Below are 27,691 nucleotides of genomic sequence, written 5' to 3' on the forward strand. Positions count from 1 at the left end.
AAGCATTCTCTGACCACTGCTTGCAGTTGATTGTTGCCACCAGTTGTTTATTCTGGGAACCAACCATTTCACTAGAGATAAATTTGCAATTTCTTATTTGACCCCAGCTCCACCTGCAGTCTGTTGCTACTGCTGCCTGTCACTTCACTCATTTTGAGTGTATTCGTTTGTTAGATCTTTTAAGTTCAACTAGGAGGGCTGCGTTTGAACCAGAGACATACCTAACAACTGTAGTGTCCTGTGCTCATTTCTTGATATCGCACCCTGTTCCTCGGCTTCCAAGTTCAGGAGCAAAAAAAAAAAAAGTCTTCAGACTCATAAAAATGCTCTTTTCTTTGTAAACTGTAGCTAGTGGCTCCTTACAGAGTGGTAAAGTGATTAATTCTTGACTGCAAATGCAGTAATACTGACAGTGTACTAAATACTGATTGGCATTTGCCAATTAAACCCCCTAACACTTCATGCCAAGGAATCTGTCCCCCTTTACCCCACCCTAGTTACCTATCTGATTTAAACCCAGTAACTTTCGTTCTTCAGGTGGAAACTCCCAGCATGTTTTTGGGAGGAACCCCATGAAGACAACAGGAGAACATGCAAACTCCACACCAACAGTGATTTAAGGTCAGGATTGAACCTTAGGTAATGCGTCTGTGAGGCAGAGGTCTTAACCATTATGCCACCATGCAACTTTCACAACAAAGTAAGTGCTTTCTCAGTTCTGCCCCATTTAAACCCAATATAGCCAGTGTAACAGCAGTATATAAACTGTTGTCAGTAACTGAAAGCCTGTAACTCTCAACTGTTAGCTGAAACATTTCTGCACCTTTTTTCTTAATAAAAAGGAAAGGCAAAAGCAGGAATGATGAAATGAGTGTACAGAAGTACTTGGAACACTGAGGTGATTAAGTGAACACTGCAGAGTACACCTGGAAACCAGATGTGAACTATTTTACCTGCATTAAGTGCTTTTTAGTGCAACTGAGTGTTTCTTAGTAATGCGGTATAATCTCTATGTTAGAGTTACAGAACAGACGAAACCAAGGATGCACGGCAATGCGAATCAGGTAGGTACAAAACATATCCATAAGTTAAGGCGTCTGTCTGTGCCCTGTAGGCCTGTGTTGCCTTCTATATTATGCTTATTTCACCCAGAGTACAGCAATGCCATGCAAAGGTGCAGGCATTGGTGAGGAAAGGAAGAGAGCAATGTGAGAATGGAAAGATGAGAAGTAGGCAAAATGTGGTAAGATTGCCATTGGCAACTAACATCTGGAAGCTAGGAATCCGAAGTAAAAGAACTAAGAGCTGACATTGTGTTTGGTAGAAGTAGTATTTCCTACAGTTATTTCTTGTGCATCTAGGGGAACTAAGGATTAGGACATCTACCATTATGGTAAGATTTTACACAACTGTATTATGCCTTTACATTCACTGCTGAAGTATTCTTAACATATAGGGGTGTGCCAAAGCTCAAGAGGAAACTAGGGAGGGGAAAGGAGCAGAAGAGTCCCCTAAAAAGCCATGAAGAACAGCACTAGCAAAATTAGCCCTAGCTCTAGAGATAACATTCAACTTGTAGTGCTCGGTAAAGGTATGCAGAGAAGACCAGGTAGCTGCTTTAAGAATAGAATTACTATCTAAGCTCTTGAGAAAAAAAAGCACCAGAAGAAGCCACAGCTCTAGTAGAATGAGCCTTGGCTGAAGAGAGAAGGCTCTTGCCATGAAACGTGTAAGAAAAAGAAATAGCCTTAGAAATCCAGGAAGAAGTAGTTTGCTTGGTTACAGCAAGTCCCAATGATCTAGGATGAAAAGAAACAAATAACTGATCAGATTTTTAATAGCCTTAGTCTTATCCAAATAAACCTTGAGTTGCCTATGCATTTACAAAGTATGCAGCACCCTCTTACTGTCAATTTGCAGAGAGGGGAAAAAAGTAGGCAGATTAATAGACTTATTAAGTGATAGCTCATTAACTACCTTAGGTGTAAAGTAAGGGTTAGTGCACAAGGACACTCTGTCCTCACTGAAGATCAAAAAAGGAGGACAAGCCATAAGGGCCTGTAACTCAGATACCTGCCTGGAAGAAGTAAGAGCTAACAAAACAGTCTAACAGAAACAATGATACAAGGAAGCTGAAGCAGCAGTCTTAAAAGGAGCCCGAGTCAGTTTCTCTAAAAGAAAATTAAGATCCCAGGGAGGAGGAACAGGCTTCCTGGGAGATCTAATATTAAGGATGCCTTTAAGAAATTCTTTCACCTCAAATCTAGAAGCTAAAGGAAGAGAGAAAGCCAGTCAAGCAGAGATAGCTGATGTGTCCCTTAATAGAAGAATAAACCAAACCAGCACTGAGCAGCTCACACAAATGAGAGAGAACCAAAGGAACATCCACAGTAAGTGGGTCCAGGTTATGAGGGAGAAAACCTCTCCCATTTGGATAAGTAGTATTTCCTAGTAGTAGGTTTTCTGGCCTCCTTCAAGACTTGCAGTACATCCTCAGAAAAAAAGGTGTCTGTGAGGAATCAAAATCCTATCACCCACGGTGTCAGTTGAAGTGTGTGCAGGTGAGGATGGATGAGAGATCCCTTGTCTTGTAAGAGTAGATCCATCCTGTGAGGTAACTTGCCCCTGGCTAAATGCAGAAGAAGAGGGAGCCAGTGCTGTCGCAGCCAAAAGGGAGTCAGCAACAAGATTTTGGGAGCATCCTGTTGAATTTTGAACAGGAGTTTTGGAATGAGAGGAGGGGGAGGGAATGCATAAAGAAACATCCCCTTCCAAGAAAACAAAAGGGTGTCCACCTTATACACCAGAGGACCTGGGACTCTGGCACAAAACAGGGGTGTTTGTTCAGAAGGGAAGGCAAAAAGTTCCACTTGAGGAGTACCCCACTGGTGGATAATGCCCAGAAACTCTGGGAAGCATCCATTCATGGGACTGAATTAAAGATTTGCTCAGAGTGTCTGCCACAATGTTCTGACCGGAAGAGAAACTGCCTTAAGACTCACTTGAGACTTGACAGCAAGATCCCATACCAGAAGTGCCAACCGGCAAAGAAGATAAGATCTCCTTCCTCCCTTTTTGTTGATATACCACATCACTGTGGTATTGTCTGTGAACACCTTGAGAGGTCCTGGAGAAAAAAAGAGGACGAAATGCCTGAAGAACCATCAGAAGAGCTGTCATCCTTTGACATTGATGTACTCATTCCGCTGATGAGGCAAACACAGCCCCTGAACTTTTACGAGCCAAAAGTCTCCCCCATCCCATGTCTGAAGCATCTGTGAACAATTCCTAAGAGAGAAAAGGGGGATGAAACTGGATCCCTGGATTCAGAGACAACTGCTGAATCCACCAGTGAAGTTCCTGTCTGAAACAAGGAAGAAGAGGAACTACAAAGTCTAGAGGATGTGCATGTGGAAACCACACTGACTTCAGAAACCACTGAAACTTGCTTGTGTGAAATTTGGCCAGAGGGAGCATCTGAATGGTAGACGCCATGAAACCCAGAACTCTTGGAAACTCCCTTATGGTAATGGAAGCCAGAGGAAGAAGAGTGTGAAAGAAATAAATGAGAGTTAAGGCCTTCGAAGGGGGCAGGGAGGCCAGCATTGGCACCGTCTGAATCCTGCAACCTATAACAACATAATCCTGAGAAGGAGTCAGAGAAGACTTTTTGAAATTTATACTGAACCCCAGACTCTGAAGAAGGGAAACAGCAACATGAAGATTTTGCCAAAGGGTCTCTGGAGAGGATGCCTGAATCAACAGGTCATCCAGTGACAGAAATATTTGGATCCCTAGAAGTCTGCAAAAATCAATCACAGGAGCAAGGCATTTGGTGAACACCCTTGGGGCAGTAGAAAGGCCAAAGAGCAAAGCAGAGAACTGAAAATGCCAGGAAGCAACAGAGAAATGCAAAAGCTTCCTGAAAAGAGGATAGATCGGAATATGGAGTTAAGCATCTCTGAGATCCAGTGACACCATATAGGCCTGAAGGATCAAGAGAGGAAACAGAATCTGAAAGGACAACATCTGAAAGGAAGGGATTTTTAGAAAAGTGTTTGTTTAAATGACAGATGTCTAGAGTAGGTCGTGTGCACTCTTTTCTGGGCACTAGAAACCAGCTGGAGTAGAACCCTTTCCCCCTTTGGTTCACAGGCACCTCTAGCATAGTACCCTGAGTCAAGAGAGTTTGAAGAACTTTTGGAAAAAAGGGAAGTTGTTCCCGAGGAGGCTAAGAAATGCCATAAAAGAAGGATGGGATTTCCACACCATGAAGTACCCCTGACGAATGATTGACAGAACTGTAGTAGGAAATTCTTCCCCAACTAAAAATGGAGGAACTCCTCTAGGTCCCTCAGAAAAAAATCAACTCTGGTTTCCCCTAAATGTCAAAGCCTCTTTGGATGTGCTGCCAGGTGGATCCACCCTGGCCTCCAACACGGTCGAGGCAGAGAAATCTGACAACACAGCTGGGCGAGCCTATGGGTTTGTAGTGACTTCAGGAGAAACACCTGGCAGAGGCTGGTCAGAGGAAGATTCCGGTCGTAGTCACTGGAGAATGAAAATGCATTCAACTGGCAGAAAATGGATACAGGTAAACAGACCGACTGTGAAAAGATATGTTCAGACTGGCAGCAAAGAAGTTCTGACTGTGATAGGGCTGAAGGTCAGTTTTATGCCCTACGCTATGCAAGGAGCATTTGGGTGATGTTCAATGTACCTTTAAAGCAACAGGAGTCTTTAGTAGACTGGCCAGATGTCGGGCTTCCACAGCAGGGAATCCCACATGTTAAGAATACTGCAGCAGTGAATGTAAGGGCATCCATAAGTACTTGTTGCTTTAATATTCCATGCCCTGGACTAAGTTAAGATGAAGACATCTGTAGAGTCGCAGTGACTACAGTTAATGGCCCCACCACATTTCTAGGAGTTGTCATTGCCATCTTAGACTACTTGATTTAACTCCATTAACCTTTTTTTTAATTACTTGCTTTGTAAAGCCAAGCTGTTCATCATATTGCAGAAGTAGCCTTAGCAATATGGGTTATATCCTGCCAAGGATTTAACAGCCGGTTAGCTTCCAAAGCTTCAGGGTACCTTCCACACGCCCAAATTGTCAAGCAGTTCGAGCTGAGCTGACTAAAGGACAAGTTTGGGCACAGAGCCCTCCAGAGCTGTACTGCCGTTGAAGAGTATGCTCCTCTGAAGCTGTCAAGGATGAAAGGTCGGCTTGTGCTGTTCCTTCAGGGGAAAAAAAACTTCCATTTTCTTATTTATGTTGCTGTTTCATCAAGTTCCTCTTCAGGAAAGTTATTTTAAAGCTAGAAGTGTTGTGTTTTAATCGACTGTTATGAGACTGTAAGGTACTTTCAAACGGAGTGTTTGTTTTTCCTGTCAATTTAAAAGTGGTTTAAAGTAACTGAAAACTTTTTAAATTGTGTTTGTTTTACTTTTCATGGACTGGTATAGTGTTTTAAAGTGGTTTTTTACTGTGTTTTTCCTGTCAAAAAAGTAATGTTTTTAGATTGGTAGTGTTGGCGTGCCTTCGTTGAGGGTTGGGCGTCGGGCTGGCAACTCGACACCATAAAAACCAACTGACAATCATTAGTGGACCAGAGTTCCGCTGTGGCGACACCTAACCGGGAAAAGCCAAAAGACAAACAACAACAACAAGCGTTTACTGGCATTTGTTGCTTGTCTTCCCTGGGAGAGAGGCACTGTTTTTGGTTTGACCATGAAACAGACTATTGGTCCTACAGTCAGTCCTTCTTCCAACCACAAAAAGAAAAAAAAATAAGAGTACAATCTTTGCCACCACAGCAGGTTAGTAATTTGCCTCAGCCACAAATGGATGACTCTGCTTTTACCATTTGCTGTACTTCAGACCACTCATCTTTTTATCCCATTTCCCTCTGGTGTAGACCGGGGGTTAGCCATAGCCTCTGAGGCTGTTGGGGTCCCTTCAGTGGGCAAGGGAAGAGACACTGTTGTCAGTCCTGGGAGAGGAGCAGGGAAGGTTTCCCTGTTGTGTCATAATGCCATACCCATCCCTGGGGAAGCTGATGCTACCATTAGTAACATGATTGACCCCATTTTTCCTGTCAAAAAGAAACAAAAAAACAAACATTTATCTATTCCTCCTCAAATTTTTGTAGATAGAAGTAGTTTACTGGGTCTGGCTCAGGGTTTAATTCAAGCTATTGATCCTTCTTCTGAAGTAGTTTTTGATAAAAGCAAGAGAGATACCTCTTTTTCCTGAAGAGATTTAAGATTCTGAGTCTGAACAGGAAGATAAGGGAATAGATATTTTTCCCTCAAATTTCTGATTCAGACTCAGAGGAGAGCTCAGATGTTCATCATGTTTCACTGTTGCAGTCATTACACTTGGGTTATCCTGCTGGCAGGCGACCCGCAATCGGCCCGAGTTCCAAAGTCTTGGTCCGCCGTTGGTTGCTGTCACCTCTTCCCTGACGTCAGTGCGCCAGGGGTATAAAAGATGCAACCGGCACCATTTTCTTCAGCCTTTCTTGCTGCGTGGTGCCAGAAGCAAAAGCAGTTCGCAAGTGCCGGTCGGCCAACTCCTGAGATTTTCAAAATTGAGTTTCAGATCCGAAGTCTTCAATAAAGCTAAGTACCCCGTTGGGGAAACTTTTTCTTGCTCCAGACCGATGTCAGTAAAAGTTAATAATTGTATTTCTTGTGGGAAGCAAATACCTCATAAGGACTTTCACTCTTACTGTATTCCTTACCTAGGCCCTGACCACGACATTACCAGTTATCGGTTTTGTGCTAGATTCAATAAACGCACTATTAAACGTCGGTTTGATTTTGCTTTACATTATTTTGGCAGAAGGTTTAATTACATAATGCCGTCGGAGCAACTGACGACCGGAATTTATAAAAAACGCAAAGACAAAGAAAAGGACAGGCATCCAAGGTCCAAAACCGATTCGCCGGTTCTCAGCGAGGCGCTTTCACAGCCCCTGACACCCGCTACCTCAGAGCCACAGGCTGCAACCGACAGCCACGTGGAGACACCAAGGCCTGTGGAAACTCAAGGTATTGGGCCTACGGAAACTATTCCCTCAGATGGGTCCGGAGCCGCTGAGCAGGCATCGGCTTCTGAGGGTGTTTTCTGTCCTTCACAGCTTACAATAAAGCCCACTACAGCAGCCAAGGCAAAGTCAAAGACACCATTAAAGACAAGGAAACAAGTACAGTATTCTCCTGAACAGTCATCCATGCCAAAGAAACAGATGCTTAAAATGGCCGAAGACCTAATTACTTTAGTCAGGGGTTCCTATCCCCCTCCTGACAAAAGGCCTAGCCAAGACACTGACTATGATTCCTCTGACCAGGTTTCTATTTCCTCTGATTCCTCTTCTGATCAGGGATATTCTCCCCTCCCTATGAGGACTGTGATGCAGAAGAGTCTATACCTTCAGCCTCTCCGCCTGAGGATTATTCTTTTGGGGAAACCCTGCACACCATGAGGGAGCATTTCCATTGGGAGAGCCAGGATTATTCAGAATCCAAGAAAAGGCTCAGAGACTTCCTTTTATTGCCTCAGTACATGCCCCTGGCTATCCCCCCTGTGCTTGATATTGTTGATGTTTTCTCTGAATCCAGTCTGTCTCCTGATTCCTTACCCCCTGCGCCAGTCAAGCCAGACAGGTACTACAGGGTCCCTGACTCTCATAAATTCCTTTATAAAAACCCTGCTGCAGACCCAGAAACAATTTCCCAGGGTCCTAAAGGGGTTAACGCTTCCACTGCTAAAACTCCTGTCCCTCGGATAGGGATTCCAGAGCTCTGGACAGATGGGGGGAAAAAGTTTACGCTTCTGCTACTTTAGCTGTAAGGGCTTTAAATTGACATTTTCACATGCTTAAATATCAACAGTACCTCATGTCATTGTTAAAACAGAAAATGGTTTCAAATTCAGAAAGTCCTGACAGTAAGGAAATGCAGGATTTATTGCATGCGGTTGAACAAGTGGGAAAGCATACTCTGCAATGTGGTTTTGATTCATTAGAGGCTTCTTGTAGAGCCGCAGTTACAGGCTCTGTTATTCGAAGACATGCTTGGTTGAAAGAACAAAGTTTAACTGACCATGTTAAAGTAAAATTATTGGATGCCCCTCTACAGCATGATACTTCGTTTGGTGTTAAGGCAGAAGAGGTGTTGAAGAAAATGGAGGATAAAGCAAAATTAATGCAGACAGTGAAGGATTTCTTACAGGTTCAACCACCTAGATTTAGCAGAAACTGGCCTTCAAAAAATTGGTCCTTTCCAGTGTCAGACAGACCACAAAGAGGCAGATACAGACGCCCTAGAGGCAGATCTCAGCTCCAAGGCTCCTACAGACCTAAACAATGGGGTGCTTCAGCCCCCAAAGGAGGAGAAGACAAATCACAGCCATATAGGAAACAGTCCCAATGACTTCCCTCTACAGATGCCAAGCACTTACCTTTTTGCAGCACCCCTAGGGGGAAAGCTAGCACTTTTCTAAAACACTTGGCACATAATCACCCAGGACAAATGGGTACTGAATATTGTTTCTCGGGGGAACAGGTTCCGCTTTCACACGCTTCCAAAATCAAAAGGTATGCCAGACCTGCCACAAAATCAATGGGCAGAGGCACAAAAACAGATTGCTGCTCTTATGGACATGGAAGCTATTCAAAGAGTTCCTCAGCAAGAACAGGCACAAGGATTTTACTCAAGACTTTTCTTAGTACCCAGAAAGGACAAAGCCTGGAGACCAATACTGGACCTGTCAATCCTAAATACTTTCCTGGATGTTCCAAGATTCAAAATGTTAACACTACAGCAACTTCTGCCCATGCTGGGCAAGAAGGCTTGGCTAGTTACCTTGGACCTCAGAGACATACCTGCATGTCCCAATCGGACAATCATGCAGAAGATACCTCAGATTCATAGCAGGCTCAATGCATTACCAATTCTCTGCACTGCCCTTTGGCTTATCTACTGCACCCAGGGTCTTCACAAAATGCCTGGCACCAGTAATTGCATTTTGCAGACAAAAAGGAATTCAAATATATCCCTACTTGGACGACTGCCTTACTCAAGCAGAGAGCAAGGACATTCTTCTAAAGCATCTGGCGTTTGTAAAAAGACTATTAATTTGCCTAGGGTACACAGTAAACGAAAAGAAATCAAAACTAGTGCCCTCTCAAGAGATAATATTCCTGGGTGCAAGCTTAAATACAACTGCCCAAATGGCTTATCTCACGCCAGACAAACAAAGGCAACTGACTCATTACTTTCAAATGATGGCAACAAAAACCCAGCTCCCTGCAAGAAAAATTCTGCAGGCCCTGAGCTACATGACATCTTGCATTCTACTAATTCCATATGCAAAACTGCATATGAGGAAACTACAGTGGTATCTAAAAAGTGTTTGGACTCAGCATTGTCACAGCCTGGAGACAATCATAACTTTAATTCCCTGCCTACAACAGGAGTTTTGTTGGTGGTCCCAGGCCTGTCACCACAACAAGGGACAGCCTTTCACCTTACCCACAGCCAGGCAGACAATAACAATGGATGCATCGGATTATGCCTGGGGGACACACATGGCAGGAAAATGTATTCAGGGCACGTGGCCCAAGGAACAAATGCATCTTCACATCAATCAAAAAGAGATGCTAGCTGTACAGAATGCCCTGACAGCCTTCAAGGAATTTCTGCATCCAGGACAACTTTTAATAAAGACGGACAATACCACAGTTAATGTGGTACATAAACAAGCAAGTGGGCACACATTCCTACCCCCTATGCAGACAAGCCATGTCTTTGTGGAACACAGCACTGACCTATCAAGTACACCTGCAGGCACAATTTCTGCCAGTTACAAAAAATACACTGGCAGACGAACTAAGCAGAAATCTCATGGATCCTCACGAATGGAAACTAAATCCACAGGTGTTCAGCATGATAATGAGGAAATGGGGACGCCCAGACATAGATCTATTTGCCTCCCCTCACAATTACCAAATACAGAAATTCTGTACAAGAATTTATCACTCTCAAGCATGGAAAGTGGATGCTCTATCATTCAGCTGGAAAGGCCTGACAGTCTGTGCCTTCCCTCCGATGCCTCTTATTACCAAGGTGCTCCTAAAAGTCAGACAAGAAAAGCCAAAAATTATCCTGATTGCCCCAGACTGGCCACGCCAGCACTGGTACCCAATCCTAAAGAGCTTGTCTCAAGGTCCAGCTTGGCTTCTACCTCAAATTCCTCATCTTCTGACTCAACAAGACAATCAGATTCTGCACAGTCAACTCAGAACCTTAAATCTGGCAGCATGGCAGATAATGTAGCCACTCAGACTGCACCTCTCTCTAAAGCTGTTATGGATGTCATTTTAGAAGCCAGGAGGCCCAGCACTAGGAAATCTTACGCAGAAAAATGGAAGAGATTCTGTGCTTGGAACCAGGCACAAGGGCTCGAACCACTGGTCCCAAATATACCTCAGATTTTACAATACCTAACTGAGATGCTGGACAAAGGCCTATCTTTCTCATCAATTAAAATCCATTCTTCTGCCATTTCAGCTCATTACAAAACGGAACCTCGTATTTTTTCACATCCTCTACTATGACAGTACCTCAGAGGGGCAAAAAATATAAGACCCCCAAGGAGAGCACCAGTACCAACTTGGGATCTCAATTTTGTTTTGGAAAAACTCACACTGCCTCCTTTTGAACCAGCCAGCACAGCTGATCTAAAATTCTTATCATGGAAAACTGCTCCGCTCCTAGCAATAACTTCAGCAAGAAGAGTCTCAGAGTTACAGGCATTAATGGCTGTGAAACCTTTCATCATGTTTCATCAGGACAGGGTTTTTCTTAGGACAAACCCAACATTCATGCCAAAAGTGGTCTCCAATGTGGCCTTGAACCAAACCATTCATTTACCAACTTTCTACCCAAATCCCCAGAATAAAGGGGAAAGACTTCTGCACGCTTTGGATATACACAAACAGCTACGTTTCTACTTGGACAAAACAAAAACTTTCAGAAAGACTGAGCAACTGTTTGTAGCCTATGCTGCAGGATCACAAGGAAAGCCTATTACAAAGCAGACAATTTCAAAATGGGTAGGACACTGCATCCGCTTCTGTTATGCACAACATGGCAAATCAGTGCCAAAGGGCATTAGGCCACATTCTACCAGAGCAGCAGCCACTTCAGCAGCTTTTCTCAGAGGAGTACCAACCAAAGACATTTTAGAAGCTGCAACCTGGAGCTCAGTGCACACTTTCACCAAGCACTACCACTTACCTCTCTACTCTAAATTCAGAGCAGGCTTTGCCACTGCAGTTCTGTAGGGCCTGGTAGCCTCTCCAAATACAAGTTAGACCCAGCCGTCCAACCTCAGCTTTGGGATTCTAACCAAGTGTAAAGACTGCAACAGTGAAACACGATGAACATAGTACAGTTGTGTACCTACCATAAATGTAGATGTTCGAATGTATTCACTGTTGCAGTCCAGGTTATCCCACCCACCATCCCCTTTTCATTGCTGGGACTTTTCTGTACTTCTCAACTCTATACAACCTATGTGGTGTATTTGCTGGTAGATGAAGGAAATGTTTATAGTAATATATGCTTGTTTTTTGGCATAATGTTATCTTTCCAGCCTTCCTATCTGGGGGCACCTGACATCTGGGGCAAGAAAAACTGAAGAAAATGGCGCCGGTTGCATCTTTTATACCCCTGGCGCACTAATGTCAGGGAAGAGGCGACAGCAACCGACACCGGACCAAGACTTTGGAACTCGGGCCGACTGTGGGTCGCCTGCCAGCAGGATAACCCAAGTGTAATGACTGCAACAGTGAATACACTCGAACATCTACATTTATGGTAGGTACACAACTGTACTTTTCTCATTCTTGCAGTGGGGAGGGGCAGGACAGGGTTGTCAGATGTCCCTATTTGATTAGGACTGTCCTGAGATCAGCAGCCCAATCCCGAATTCCACACTGCCTGTTAAAATCCCAGTGAAACAGGCTCTGCTTAGTAATTTTTGATTGGCCCATATGCCAGCATATGGGCCAATCATAAATCACAAAGCAGAGCCACTTCTGTTCAATCCGGAACAGCTAGCAGTTCCGCATGAAAGACCTTTTTTTTTTTTTGGGTCTTCACTTAAGTCTTCACTTAAGTCTCTGAACGATCTTTGGTCCTTGGGACCTCTTTAAGTGGTTACAGAAAATACTAAAGCCTTGTTGTACATCAACAAGTAAGGGAGAACCAAGTTGTACCTCCCTAGCAGACTAGACATGTTAGCTTGGGATACAGATTCACAGCATAATCTCACTCTACAAGCATCTTACATTCTGTTAGAGGAAAATTGTTTGGCAGACAAAGCTGAGCATGAGCCGGACCAGGGCAAACCTTCACAAATGGAAACTAAATTGGGGGTTTTCCAAGATTTGATCCATATGTGGGAAGTTCATCGACTAGACCTCTTTGCCTCCTTTTTGAACAATGAACTGGCAAGATTCTGTTCCAGGACTCCATGCAAGTTGGTCTGCATTTTCTTTTCCTTGGGCAAGAATTTTCCAGGTCTGTATTACAATGCTGAATGAAGCCACGGCACATCGATTTTTTTTTCCAGGGAAAAAAATTGGTGGGCCATTTTTGGAGCTTTGCTATTTCCTCAACTGTGGTGCAATCTCAGAGTTGGTATATTTAAGTGGGGGGGCACGGCCCCCCATGTTGGGGGATGTGGGGGGTGAAGCCCCCCCCCCCTTTAGTTTAAGGTTTATTTTTTTTATTTATTTTTTATTTTTTTGTCATGGAACAGCAATTTTTTTTTCCCTGAGAAAAAATCGCTGTTCTGTGTTTTCGTTATTATTGGGTTTCGGACTTTAGGGTTCAATAGTACAACGTTCAAACTTATGTTAGTTCGAAGTTGTGATATAGACCCAAATTTTCCTGTAGACGTTTCCACCCTTTTCACTAATATCCAGGTACTTCTGAAGATTCAGAGGGAATCCCCCAAGATCACTGTGGTGATTCCCTTCTGGTTCAGTGGTTCTTCCTTTTTTTGGAAATGGTCAGGGTAAATTACCATAAGCTTTTACAAGCCTATCTTAATCCCAAGATGCTCATCTGCCCTTATTAAGTGAACATATTTTGCAGAGCTAGTTTATGGTCAACACCAACTCCCCCTGTCCATATGGGACATAGGTGCCACTCCCAAGGTGAATTTGCGGTCTCCCATCCATTTGCCCAGGTTGTGCTTGATTAGGGTCAGTGAGGAGCTCTGCTTCACGTGAATTGGAAGTTTGTTCCAGAGGAGCAGCAGTCTCTTGGAGATGTATTTGTCTCTCCAGGATGTGCTGTTAATGTTACATGCTAGGTTACGATCCTTAGAGCGAGTGGCTCTTGTGCCATTAGATTTGTGTATGTGAAGTATATCCCATCAGGACAGAGTCAGAGGCTGTCCTGTAGGCCAGGCACAAGTTTCCTCTCAGCAGCCTATGTAGCATGGAGTACAGTGACAGGGCTTTTAGTTTATCCATGTACGGCATGGTTTTGGAGGCCCTATATTTTCTTAGTGAGGAATCTCTGTGGTCTCTTCAGCTGCCGCAATAGGTGTTTGTTGAGGTACATGCAAAGGGGGAAGCATTGTACTCTGTTAGTGCTCTGATGAGGATCAAGTACAGTGGTGCTATAACATCCTTAGACCTGGATGCAGTGCCCGTACTTTGGAGATGCACAACGTAGAATGCTTTCCTTACCACAGAGGAAACTTGGTGGTCAAAGTTCAGATTGCTGTCTACCTGTGTTCCTAGGTCTCACATCACTGGGTTTGAGGTTAGGATGTGATGTTCTTCGTGTTCCACTGTTGCAGTCATTACATTTGGATTATCTGCTTGCAGGTAGCCCTCAGTCGGCCTGATTAACAAAGTCTTGGGTCCTGCATCGGTTGCTGTCCCTTCTTCCATGATGTCAGGGATATAAAACATGCAGCCAACGCCATTACATCAGTTTTTCTTGCCCCAGATGTCAGGTGCCCCCCTAATGGGAAGCAATTAAATATAAAAATACAAAGATATACCTGGTGGCGTGTCTACTGGTAGAGGTGGAGTCACCAACTTTGACAGTATGTGTTCTCTCGGTGAGACAAATGGCTACTCATCTAGTGATGTAAGGGTTAATCCCTAATACATTTATCTGCATTTCTAATTTCATGACTGGAATAGACCCCATTCCTAAGTCAAAGTATGATTCAACTTCATGAAATTAGTATTGTTTCAGTCTTTGTTGTTAGCCAGAAGTACTCTTTGCAGCACCTGCAATATGAGCAGTAATGACTCCTTCTACAGTTCATACTGAGTTACATGTATCAGCAACCTATCCAAATATGATTGTAATTTCTTTTTATAAGACCCATTGCTCCTACTGCTATTGGAACTGTCTGGGTATCCTTCTTCCACATTGTCCTTATTTCTGCTTGCAAATCCTGATATTTTATGACTTTGTGTGTCTTTCTGTATGTAAGACACTGTAGTCACTGGGTGTTGCAATTTCAATGATCAATGCTACTTTTGTCTTCTTTTCATGGACTATATGTCTGTTAGAAAATTTCTCTCATCTATTTTTGAACTGTTGGTAATGGGTGATCCCATGTGATATAAACTTCATAATTTTCTGTAATGCGTTGTGGTTCATGTTTCCTGTGTTTTTCATCTACTTCAATGTTCTAATGTTTGCACAATCCCCCAATGCAACAGTCTTGCCATATTATTATTCCTTTCATTATACAGTTCTTTTGCCATTAGTGTATCACACAGCAACAAGATGTGTGAATGTTTCTAATTCTGTTTTACAAAACCTACATTTGTCTGTTTCTTCCACATGTTCAATGGACTTCGTAAATCAGCATGTACTTAGTCAACTATCATGGGCTACCAATATAAGCCTTATATCTTTTGGTTTTAATTTGCCTCTCCTTAAGGGTTATCTGTCTTTTTTTAATTTCTCCAAGTTTTTTAGGTTTCTAATACCATGACGGGAATGGACCCTTTCCCTAAGTCAAAGTATGATTAAAGTCCATGAAGTTCAATCTTTGATGTTGGCCAGAAGTGCTCTTTGTAACACCCGCAATGTGCCCAGTAATGACTCCTTCTGCAGTTCATACGGAGATTGTGTCAAAAACCTTGCCAGGTCAAGATAGGCGGTGTGCACTGTCTTACCTTCATCCAAGGCTTTGGTGAATTTCTCGAAGAAGTCCACCAGGTTTAATAAGCATGATCTACCCTTAATGAAGTCAAACTGGGTTGGGTCTTGAGTTTGAAGGTCACCTGTGTCCTTGTTAATAAGGTCCATGATGATTTTTTTCCATGGCCTTGCAGATGAGACTGGTTAGACTTATGAGTCCATAGTTCCCAGGGTCTGTTGATGCACCCCCCCTTTGTGCAAGGGAATTATTGTTGCTGTTCTCCACTCAGTTCTTGGGCTATGGTTAAAGAGTGCGCTAAGTGGGTCTGCCAGATCCTGGTTTATATTGCTTAATAAGCATCCTGGGATGCTATCTGGTCCCACTAAGGCTGTGTTTTTGGCTTTGGAGAATGCAGATAAGACCTGATCTCTTGAGGTACTATGCAGACTGGTGTCTGGTATGCTTTGAGGTATGACTGGTGGGGCCAAGGGCTTGTCAGCTAGCAGGTTGACAATTTCCTCCAGTGCAGTATGAGTGGTACCATTTATTACTAGTTCCACAAATAGCTGGGCATTCTGTTTTAGGTTTTGGATGTATTTAAAGAATGCCTTATTATTATCCTTAGCTAGAGATGCTATTTAGCTTCATACTTGGCTTTAGACAATTTCACAAGATTTCTGATTTTCTTGTTCAAGCTGAGGAGGGAATTTTTCCTCTGTTGAGTCAGTTCCCTCTTATTCTTAATATCAGTTTCTTCCTATTGTTATATAACTTATTTATACTTGAGGTCCACCAGGGTGGCTTGTTTTTTTCTGGAGGACCTGGTTTTGATCCAGTCAGGTACAACCAAGTCTCTAAGTGTTTGTACAGGGCATCTGAGTACACCTCTGCATGGGAGTCATTGTTGTCTGTGAGTGTGAGGGGTATAAAACTTATTATACCATTGCTTAGTAGTCTGAGGTTAGTTTTGGAAAAGTTATTCAGTTTTTTTGCACTTGTGGGGGTGTCAGGTCCAGTAGTTACTTTGAATGAGACAGTTTTGTTGTCCAACCTTACCATGGAAGGCATCCCACAGGGGGGAGGGCAGTGACTCCCCATGTTGATGAGTATTATGTTTAGGACATTTGGACCCCTTGTGAAGGGGTGCAGACTATCTGTTCCATATAATTTGAATTAGCCAGTTGATGGAAGGATAGTTGAAATCATCCATGACTAAGGTCATGTGCTGTATGGAGAGTGATTCCAGTAAGTCCAGGTAGGCGGTGTGCTTTTCTTGGTTCATGCTGGGAGATCTATAGCTACCAATGATGTGGTAGCATATTTTGCCTAGAGATAATTGGACATGTTCATGAGAGTCATACTGTTTGACCAGTTTTGAGGTGTACTTGGCTTTAATGAAAATGGATAACCCCCCACCTTTGGTTCTTTCATGCTCATTTTGAGGTCTGAATGTGTGGAAGGTATTCCACAGCCTTGAACCATGTCTCAGTGACTGCACAGATGTCAGCATCTTACAAGATGAGGAGTGCTTCTAGGGTGTGCAGCTTCATGTTTAGACTTCTAGCATTAAGCAGCAGAACTTTGAGTTTGCCCTCAGGCGAATTTTGTTGCGTCAGAAATTTTGTTGTGAACTAAATTATACAGAGAACCATGAACCACAATTCCAGAAAAGTGCCTTGCAACCTCGGGCAGTAGTGACAGTGAGCAGCAATATGGAGGAGGCAATTTTCCTACTAACAACATGACTGATGGTGGTACTGGTGCAGACCCTTTAGGTCCATCAACATCAAGGAGGTTCGAGAGACCTACCAATCAACATCAAGAGAAGAGGGACCCTGCTGTGAAACAGGATTCATGGGAGACGCACAATCCAAAGTCCCCCCTGACAGAGGACGAGGGTGAGACATCACACCTAGATGATGGAAAGAAGTGTCCAACTATTACAAGTGAATTTGGTGACTTCAAAATTTATAATTGTAGCCATTTACTTGTTACTGTGGAACATGCTAATTTATTTGAAAAGGGGTTAACATTTGTACCTACCAAAAAGGCAGATATTACTAAGTCTGTTGTGGATATCGAACTGTTTACTAGAAAGCTGAACTTGGATGTTCTTTTTTTCAGTGCAGAACATACTGACTTCCAACAAGAATTTAATAGGAGTAATATCTATAACCCCTTTACACCTGGTCATTTCTCTCTCTGAGAAATTGTGTGTACGACATTCATAATGTATTGCGGAACAACAAAAGATCATTACAGTTCAATTTTAACTGATGGTGAATTGAGGTTGGTGACCAATATAGCTGAAAATAGAGGCACAGTTAATGAAACTGGACAAGGGGGGGTGGGCTTGTTATTTCAAATACGTTAGATTATAATATGAAAATGGAGACATTGTTACTTACTGATCAGTATGAAGAGTCATCTCAGAACCAGTTAAACATAGCTTATGGTAAAATTGATTATATTTTGTATGAGCTACTGGTGCAAGAACAGATAATCTGGTCAGTGTTGAACACCCTAGACTTCCAGGTATTTTCGGGATCCCAAAAATTCATAAAAATGTTATGGATCCCTCATTAAGACCAGTTGTTGAGGCTAAGGGGTCCAAAACCTGGGGCATGGCAATTTTATTGATATTACCTTAAAGAGGGTGTTGAGAAATGAATTACATATTTATAAAGATTTGTGGGACTTCCTCAGAAAGGTTAGACAGGAATTGTATGTGGATGAATTGATCTTGGTAAAAATTGATGTTAAAGATCTCTTTTCTGTGATCCCACAATGTGGGAGCTGAATGTTTTTTGAATTTTTAATAGAAAATAAGTCAATAGACATGAAGGTGATTGATCTACTCAAGTTTATACTGAGCTTATTTTCAAAAACAACTTTATATACTTTGATGGGATGATATATAAACAAAAGACTGTGGTAGCTATGGGTTCTGGTTGTGCCCCAGTGTTTGCAGATATAGTGATGGCTTATTGAGAGCACTGTTAAGTATTTAATTTGAGATACAAAGGGGCATGGACCCTATATGGCTGCTACCTTGAAAATCTGGTCATCTTTTGGAATGACACTGAAGAAAAATTAATGCAATTTTTTTGAGTACATCAGTACAGCTACTTAATTTTTAAGATTTACTATGGACTATTCAACTACCATTCTGAATTTTTTGGATGATAAGAGATTTGTTTTGAATATTTATAGAAAGCCCACTTACTCGAATGCTTTATTACATTTTGATAGTTGTCACCCGCAGCTTCAAAAGAAAGCCATGCTGAAAGGGCAGTTGGTTAGGTTATATTGAATGATTTTGGATCCTGTTTATTCCAAGAAGAAACTGGTAAGCTCTGGTCTATGCTTAGAAGAAGAGGTTACCCAGAGGACTTTCTTGGTAACATTTTTATAGAGGTTAACATAAAAAAGCAAATGACATGTATTCTCCTCTGTTAGGAGAATCAGCAGCCTCCCTAAGGTAGACCCAAATAGCAGTAAAAAAAAGCAAGTGACTATAACCATAGCTTAATATTCACTTACAGTGGGGACAGCGAGGCTATTCTCTTATAGTAAGAAGGAATTGGAAAGTGTTTGAAATTAGGATGGATATTTCAAGAGGCAGTTGTCAGCAATCTCTGTATAGTTTTTAGGAAGGATTGGTGTTTTAAAAACTAAAACTATATTGAACGAATGGGAGATTAAGTTGTGAACAGGTATTACTTTGTGTTACCAGGAAGTAGACTTTTAAATGTGGTAGATGTCCCCCAGTGTCCACTTTCATTAGAAAGTAATGGTGTTAAAGTAAAGGGTTATGGCTATATTAAATCGGATGTTTACGTTAACTGTAATTGCAGGGAGTTATATACATTGCTATATGTCAGATATGTTTTAAATTTTATGTAGGGAAAACTGAGAGATCTCTCAAAGAGAGGATGTACGACCATATGTATGCTGTCAAAAAACAAATTCAGACAAATGCCCTTTGTAAGCATATCCAGCAGAATGGAGGGCATGTGTTTTTAAGTTCTTCAGGTTAGACACTGTGGGACCAGATTTAAGGGGTGGACCATGGAAATATAAGCTTGAAGCGAAAGAACAGATCAAATTATTTGCTGCTGGACCTAATGGTCTTAATGATGCTGTCTCTATTTTTCCAATTTTAAAATTGAAATCTGTAGGTTATGGTGTGTAATTCACTGTGTTTGTGTATTTACTGTATTTTTCATTGTAAATATTTAATTGAGAAGTGGTTGTTGTACTACAAGTAGTATTGGGGTAGGTTTGTATTTTCTTACATATAAAGTTCATTTTTTATTTGATTTGTTGTTATATGGCACTGTCACTTTAAATATTTGAAAAGTTCAATGAAGTTCATCACTTTCTGTTTTAAGTTTATAAAAGGACTTGATGTTTTATCCATTTTTTTTTATCTCTGATGAACTCCTGTTACAATTTATTGGGACGAAAGTGTTTAGAATGTTTCATTAAATGGTTGTTTGATTTTAGTTGTAGTACTGTTTTTCTTTCCTGAGTTCCAGATGTTTGTTTCTTTATCACTGGTGTTTATGCTGATATTGTATGCGGCTTGCAGTCCTGGTTGTGAGGGAAATTTTGTTTTGACATTGCCTGAAAAAAGGCACTATGCGGGAGGCAAGCACCTTTGCCAGTATCTGAAAGCATAGAGGGGATTTTAATGGACATCGCTGTAGAGGTAGAGGCAGACCACAGAATAAAGTTTCACAGTCCATTCATGGAGAAACCCTACCAGTGCTCCTAAATGGTTGCACAACTGCCACACTTTGGAGGCAGTTGGGCGCACCTGTCTCTGTACTCACAAACCTGGCAGGCATTCACTGAAGATTCATGGGTGCAGAGGATCATCACCAGAATCAATGTTATTCCCTTTGTTTCCCCTCCTCAGAAAAAGAAGAGAATTCCCAACATTCCACCCTCTCAGATGGAATTAGCAGCAGAGGTAAGAAGGCTGCTAGAAAAGAGGGCCATTCAGCAGGTCCCCCCTGACCAATCCCGATCTTGAGTCTATTCAAGGGTCTTTTAAGTTCCAAAGAAAACAGGACAGCTAACGTCCATCTTGGACCTAAGCACCTCAGTAATAGGTAAGTAAAGTAAGTTCATAGGTAGGTAAGTAGCCTTTTCCAGTTTTCGTGTTGGCCAGAATCAGACTTCTGTTGCCACTCTAAAGATTTCTAAGGCCTTTTTGAAAGGAATTTTTCTTTTAAGACCCCCAGTCAGCAATCCAGTTCTGCTGTGGGACATTGCGGTCATGCTTCAGGTTTTGACAGAAGCCCCATTTGAAGCAGTTGCTACGGTGGAGCTACAATTCCTTGATAAAAAATAAACAAGGAAACTGACCAACGTCTCCCACTGCAAACTTTATTAACTAAATAACTTTGTCAAACATAAAAAATATTAACAAAAATAATAAAATGACTTAGCGCTTTTGTCCTGGTATTCACAAAACTTCATCAGATGATCCTAAAAAGGATATATTTGCGAATGAAAGATCCCTCCTGCTTGTCGTAACAAGAGCCTGACCTGCTTGTCCCTTTGTAGATAGTGAGGGCTCTTAGGATTAAATAGAAATAAAATATATGGATGCCATATTTCCTTTTTCCATTAGTCAGAGATTTTATTTTTGTTTAATCCTAAGACCCCTCATTACATACTAGGGTGCCGGCAGACCAGGCTCTTGCTATGACAAGTAGGAGTGAGCTTTCATTCTCAAATATGTCATTTTTAGGACAGAGCATTATGCTGAGATTTTAGCCTTATCCCAAGGACTGAGTAAACCTAAACAAAAAAGAAAAGGACATAAAACGTCCTTATTAGGACAGAACTTGACTTAACACCAACAAAAAAAGAAAAGAACGAGAAACGTCCTTATCAGGACGAGACTGATCACTTAAATGTCCTTCTCAGGGCAGACCTTTAAAGCTAGGAATAGAAAACTACAGGAAATTAAGAAAAGAACAATAAAAAACAACCTTATTAGGGCAATCAGCAACTAACAAGAGTAAGGAACAAAAAAGGTCCTTATTAGGATGGAATGGTGCTTGCTTTTCACAGAATTAGCCACCAGATCCTAATCTTTATGTCTGGACTGCTTGTTTGCACTATAGTTAGAGAGGATGAAAGTGCTGAAACATTCATTTGGATCAGTTGCCTTTGCAGGTTTTAAAAATTGATTAATTATAACTGAAATTAACTTGTTTGGTTGGGTATATTTGGACAAGATTTAGTAGTAGGATGCCCTTAATTAGTGTAACAAAGTAGAAGATGGTTTCTTTAAGTGAAGGGGATTTTATATTGGAAAGTGGATGAGACTGGTTGTTATAAATTACAGGATATGGGGATGTGGCTGTGGCAGAGGAGCAAAGTTGGTAGAGCTGCTGCTTGGTTAGCAGTAGCCAATCAGCTTGCTCATTTGCACGTTGCACAGCAAGTCAGTTTAGACTCACCAAAGTTACAAAAGCAATGAATGACTGAATGGTTGAAGGAGGAGAGAGAAAAAAAGGCAAAGAAACAACAAAGACCAAGTAGGGAGCCAAGCTGCTGGCCAAGTGTTTATATCAGCTCACAGAAGAATAGTGATAAAGTAAAGAAAAGTGTTTTAAGTTCTACATGACGTGCACTGCTCAGGAGAAGCAGTTTCATGCACTACATGGACAGTTAAGTTAATGCTATTAATATCTAATTAACGATTCAATTTTTTTACAATGATTAGAAGACAAAATTAACAAAAACAAACAAACAAAATGTGATAGTTAGATGGTTGTGAGGGGTACCTATTTGAGGAACAAGCATACTCCAGACCCTATAAAGTAATGATGGCTCTGAATTGTGAATGATTGTGCCAGTAAAAGCCACTAGAGCACACAGATTTACATTCTGTTCTTCCTATTTACATTCTGTTCTTCCTGTCAATGCAACAGAAGGGTTATGTATTTAGTTTGAGAGGGGCCAGTCCATACTTGAAATGGTTGCGCCATCAGTGGTGAACGAAGGTTAGGGTCTTCTAAAAGATTAGTAGCAGTTTATAGTGAGTAAGTAGTCTTCATTCTTCTACCTCCCTTGACAATATCTTTCTTGACTTGCTGGGTGTCAGTGGCACCTGTTTTGAGTATGTATTACCTGTCTGACCATGGCTTCTCTTGATTATGATGAGTAGGAGATAACCCTCCAGCACGTTCAGTTTAGTTTGAAACGTGCAGAGAAAGGGTGGCCTGCCTCACCTAAATGTGAGCAGTGTTCCACAGTTCCTGTCCCCAGGTTTTCTTTCTTTTTTTTTTCTTTCTCACTGCCCTCTTCTTGCAGGTATTAGGTTCCCTGAATTACTACATATCTGCTTTTAGTTACTTATGCTTCTACTATATGTGTAAAGTCCATCGAAGAGCAGAGGCGGCTTTTCACTCTTCCCAGAACAGTAGAGCTGCTTCTTTTCTGTGACATGTCTCTTGCAGCAGTTCTTGTTTTAGAGCATAGGTGTAGGATATCACTCATGATACTTTAAGCCGGAATTCTGGTACAATGTTTTAACAGCAAGTGACAAAAGTTAATAGACCATTGAACCAACCTCTGTCAATTCCAGAATGTGATATAGTGAAAGTAAAATCTGATCTCTTCATGCCATTGTCAGGAATACATTAATACCATAACATGAATTTGTCACATTTTACTTGATGTTAAATACTGCTAAATAATTTGTTGCAATAGCACGTAAGATTTATATAACTAAAAGATATCACCATAAAGTATCTTTAGTTGTTTTGATATGTTTTCAATAAGCCTGATCCATCAAGGAGAAGGTAATTGATTTTTGCTTGTTTTAATTTTTTGTCATATTTGTTATTATGCATATGTAACAATTTGCTTTTACAGTTTCACTTTCAGACTAATACATATTTCTGTTTTGTTTTCTTGCATTCTCTTCTCTGTCCTTTCGAAGGAATATGTGACTGTTGAGCAACTAAAGGAGATATTTAGGGGGGAAAATATTGAGTTAGGTGCTGCTCCTGCTTCTGTCCCATCATGCCTGTCTAACACAGGCTCCACCTCTCCAGCCTTTTCCTCTGCCAGCTATCTTCCGCACACATCGCTGTCTTCTAGTTCAGCTAAGGTTTGTGCCTGCATGCTTGCTTGTCTACTTACTGTCTTTAGCTAATTGGTCAGCATAAAGTTAAAATGCTTAAAGATAAACTAAGGGGGGTTGTGTTCTAAAATTTGCAAGAGCTCTTTCAAACAAAATGTGGTTCTTGAATGACTGCTAATCCAGTGAGAGAGATTAATGCATCTGCCTGCCCCTCATTTAAACCAGAGAAACATCCAGTGTGCGGAATAGTAGTGCAGAAAGTAAAGTAGTGTCATAGTTCTTTTATGGCATCATTACAGTATGTCTCAAAGCTTCATAAAATAACTCCTCCCCACAGAGAGTAATTTTTACAGACTTCTGATATCTACTGACTTTATCCAGTTTATCTCTTTGATGTCATTTCAGTGGAGCTACATACTTAAAATATTTCTGATATCTGTTTTTATGGGGTTTTTTCTGTATTGCAGTCCCTCATAATGTTGAAAGAATAATAATTTAGCTAATCAGTTGTCGCTGGACGTTGCTTTCTGCACAAATACACACACATGCAACGCACACACACTCAGATTTCATAGTTTAAAAACTAGTCTAAGATGAAGTAATAAAGGCAAACCTTCCATCACTAGCCTGCTCTGGTATTGATTTTTTTTATTCTGGCCAGAAATGTAGACATGGAAGTTATCTGTAATTTTTGTTTTGTGAAGCACTGACGATTTCACCCAGATAATGTGTAGGTATTATTAGACTGCAAGTCATATGTGATAGTTGAACAGTCACCTGGTTTGCTAGAAAATTAAGAGTAAAAAACAAAGCAAAGGTGAGATATGTGTCTGTGATGCTAGTAACAGGAGTCTGAACAAATTTAGACATCAGTAGGGCCTTTAAGGAGAAGATAGATTGAAGCTTTGCTGTTATTTCCAGGAGCATGGTTTGGTTCCCCAAAATGTTTGTAGAGACATCTGGTATGTGCTAAGCATACTCTATGCTGTCAGGCTTGGTGATGGAAAAAATGGTGGAGAAGATAAGAGAAATGACATCTGATACCATGACAGCTGAGAAAAATGCAAAATGGACACCGTTTTTGATGGACAACAAATGCTTCATTACTGTATAACTTAGATCCTACTCTTGAAGTGAGTCCAAGACTGACAGCATGGGAATGCTTTTGTTAATGGTGTTGGTCACTGTAAGTCCAGGAATACCAATATGGAACTGCTTATATTGCTAGGGTGGGGTTGTAAGATATGGGATCTGTAGTGTGCACACTTTTGCAAACTATGGATCTGAAGTTGTTGTTTTCATTTGATCGTCAACCTGTGGGAATACGAATCTGGTACGGATCCGACTAGGTTGCATTTTCCAGCATTGGATCCAAGCTCCTCCCCTTCCCATAATACCCCTGTCTCCCTCCTCCCCTCAGATCTCGTTTGCCGCGCATCTAGATAGCAGTGTGATTCATCAGCTCCAAGTTTCCATAGTGGTGAGTGAAAGTTTTTAACTTCTTTCTTCTCTCTTTAATCTTCCTTGTATCTCTCCTTAATTCTTTTTCCTGCCTGTATCCCTTTTTGCGCTCAGGCGTCAGTTCTCTATATAAAAAAAAAATCTCTCTACTGTGTGTGTGTGTGTGGGTTTCTTTCCTACTGCCATAGCTGACACCCCTAATCCGGGCTTTAGAAAATGCGCTGAGTGTGGCCATAAGCTACCACCTTCTGATGGTCACACTTTGTGTTGTATGTCTGAAAGTCCCTCACCTGGACACCTCCTGTTTGATCTGCGTGGGCTTCAACCCTTGGGCATTGATCGACAGGAGAAACCAACCTATTCTCTGAGGCCTCCTTCCCCCTCTTTCTTCTGAGGCCTCTGTTTCATTTTCCTCTGCCTTAGCCCCTGGGACTCAACCTCCCTCCAAGAAGGCCAGGGACAGAGAGAAGCACTGCCATAAGGACCGGGATGGGCCTAGAAAGCAGTCTCATGTCCGCGCTTCTTTGACCGAGCCCCTGGTCAAGTCCTGCCCGGATACCAGCCTGGATTCTCCTCAGCTCCAGTCGCCTCACTTCTTGCTGGAGCTAGGAGTCTCTCGGGCCCAGTCCTCCTTTTCTGCCTCTCCACGGCACCACTCCAGGTCAGTTTTGGTGCTTCCTCCATCTGGTTCACCCGTAGTCTTTCTGAAGCCGAGGTGGACAGGATGATGCAGAGGTTCATCAGGACCCAGATCCAGATGGGAGTCTTGCCTGCTCCCTCCCCCTCCGGGGCTGGGAGCATGCAGTCCACCTTTCTTCCCATTGCTTCTTCTTTGATCTGACTCCTACCTTCGTGTCCGAGGTTTCCCGGGATCGAGGGGTCGGTGCTGGTGGTTCCAGGTACCTCAACACTGACCATTGCACTGAGTGGCTTGGCTCCAACCTGTTTGGAGCCATCCAACTCTTGGAGCCATCATCTTGGTGCCAGGTATGAAGGGATGGCATCAGCTCTCAGGTTTTCAAAGTCGACCCTTCCACTTGAAGTTTCGGCACTTGGCGGCTCGGATCTGGCTCCCCCATTGACACAGAGGATGACAGATCGGTGCTTCTCTTCTCAGCTTCAGGGATTCGTTCATCCTCTGCTTTTGATAAGGTGGAAAGGGCTCTCTAAGCTCCCTCAAGACCCTTGATGTTATCTTCCTGGAGTCTTTCCTGGCTCCCTCTCTTTCTGGTCCGGAGTATGCCATCCTGCCCCCTCAGGGACAGCCTATCGCCACTCCTCCCCAGGGAGTCCCCCCCCCCCCGGGAATGGCTTGAAGTTTCCAAGTCCTCCCCAGGGAACCCCCTGAGGTACTCCCTGGGAAACATACATGCAAAAGGTGGCACTTGGACCCCCCTGCAGAGTCCCTCACAGAAGACACCAACTTGGAGAAAGGGAAGGGTTCCCCCTGGTCACCCCAAAATAATGTCTCCTTTGGAGACATCATGGAACTCCTTCGCCAGTGTGGGGGGGTGTGGTCTGTCCCAAAACCCATCCCGGATGAGTCGGGTTCCTGGAGGCATTTGACACAGGGCCCTCTACCTCCTGGGTGTCTCCTCCCACTGGTCCTCTCATGGACTTGATTTCATCCAGGGCATGGAAGGAACCGGACACGGTGGAGCCCACTCCCAAGCACCCTGACAAGATTTTCAGTGCCCCATCGGATAGGCAACACTGGTCTAAGGGATCTCCGGTAGATGCCATGGTGGTTGTGGCAGCCACCAAGAAAGAGCTCAGTCGGGAGAGCTCTACAGTCCATCTGCCAGACCGAGACTTGTGGGCCTTGGACTATTTCGGGAAGCAGGCTTACACTTCAGCCATGTTTGCCTTGCGTGCACTGAATTACGTGGTATATGTCCTCAGACTTCAACAGGACCTGGTTAAAAAGGTTGCCGAGTCTGCCCTGGGGTCCATGTCAGCAGAGGAGAAGAAAGTATTCTCCTCCTGTATGGCCACACTAACTTTGATATCCAACACTTCCATGAGGCTCCTGTCTCACACTACTAAAGGTGCCCCTGGGGCGGCTGGCACAGATGTTGCCATCAGGCATCATGCTTGGCTCTGGCTTTTTGCATTCTATGAGCCCTTCAGTGCATCATTTGCAAATGCCCCCTTTGACAGTTCCACTCTCTTTGGTAAGACCGTTCGTAACACCCTAGTCCAGAGTGAGAAAGATGGGAAGACCTTGTCTGCTGTCGGGATTCACTTCTCAACCCCACAACGATCCTTTTCCCAGAATCAGCGTGAGGTGAAGAAGATGTGATTCTGAAATTCTCAGGGTCTTTCCCATGATGCTCAGGACTCACGTTCCACCAGAGGCATAGGGGGATATGATAGACACCATCCTCATGGCAGAGGGGGTCCGAGGAACCAAGGGTCTCAGGATTCTTTCCTGGACAGACCCTCACAGCAGCCCTGAAGAGTTGCCCGGCTGCTAGTCTCTGAAGGCAGTTGGGGGACATCTCTCTCTGCACCCAGCAGCCTGGGAGTCGATCACAAATGATCATTTGGTGTTGCAGATTATATCCAGAGGGTATTCAGTCTCCTTCCTTCAACCTCCAGTCCCTCCCAACCACCTCCCAGATGTCCCACCTGTGCAATGGGAGGAGGCAGCAGTGGTAATTTCCAACTTGCTCGAAAAGTGAGTCATCCAGCCCCCCCCCCCCAGACCAATCTGGATCAGGCATCTATTCCAGGTTCCTTTTGGTGCCAAACAAAATGGGGGAATTAAGACCCATCCTAAATCTTTCAACCCTAAACCTGTCAGTTGCCAAGACAAAATTCCTTATGGTCACTCTCCAATCCAGTCTGTCCTTTCTGCAGAGAAATGACTGGATATGCTTGATGGACCTCCAAGATGCATACTATCATATCAA

The 27,691-nt window shown here is 42.7% G+C and overlaps 1 protein-coding gene across 8 annotated transcripts in view; it reads left to right on the forward strand.

The window, feature by feature from the left end:
• PHLDB1 (pleckstrin homology like domain family B member 1) overlaps nucleotides 1–27,691 on the forward strand; it is a 2,201,164-nt gene that overhangs the window by 1,640,311 nt on the left and 533,162 nt on the right. For 6 of the 8 annotated variants that reach the window (XM_044080920.1, XM_044080921.1, XM_044080924.1 and 3 more), the window contains one exon: nucleotides 23,172–23,342. The exons of the other annotated variants lie outside the window; for them this stretch is intronic. In XM_044080920.1, coding sequence (XP_043936855.1) covers nucleotides 23,172–23,342 — 171 coding nt within the window. The remainder of the gene's footprint in view (nucleotides 1–23,171; nucleotides 23,343–27,691) is intronic. 8 annotated transcript variants of the gene reach the window in all.

The sequence above is a fragment of the Protopterus annectens genome, chromosome 8.part0 (assembly GCF_019279795.1).
Source record: "Protopterus annectens isolate FY-2018-M chromosome 8.part0, PAN1.0, whole genome shotgun sequence".
NCBI lineage: Eukaryota > Metazoa > Chordata > Ceratodontiformes > Protopteridae > Protopterus > Protopterus annectens.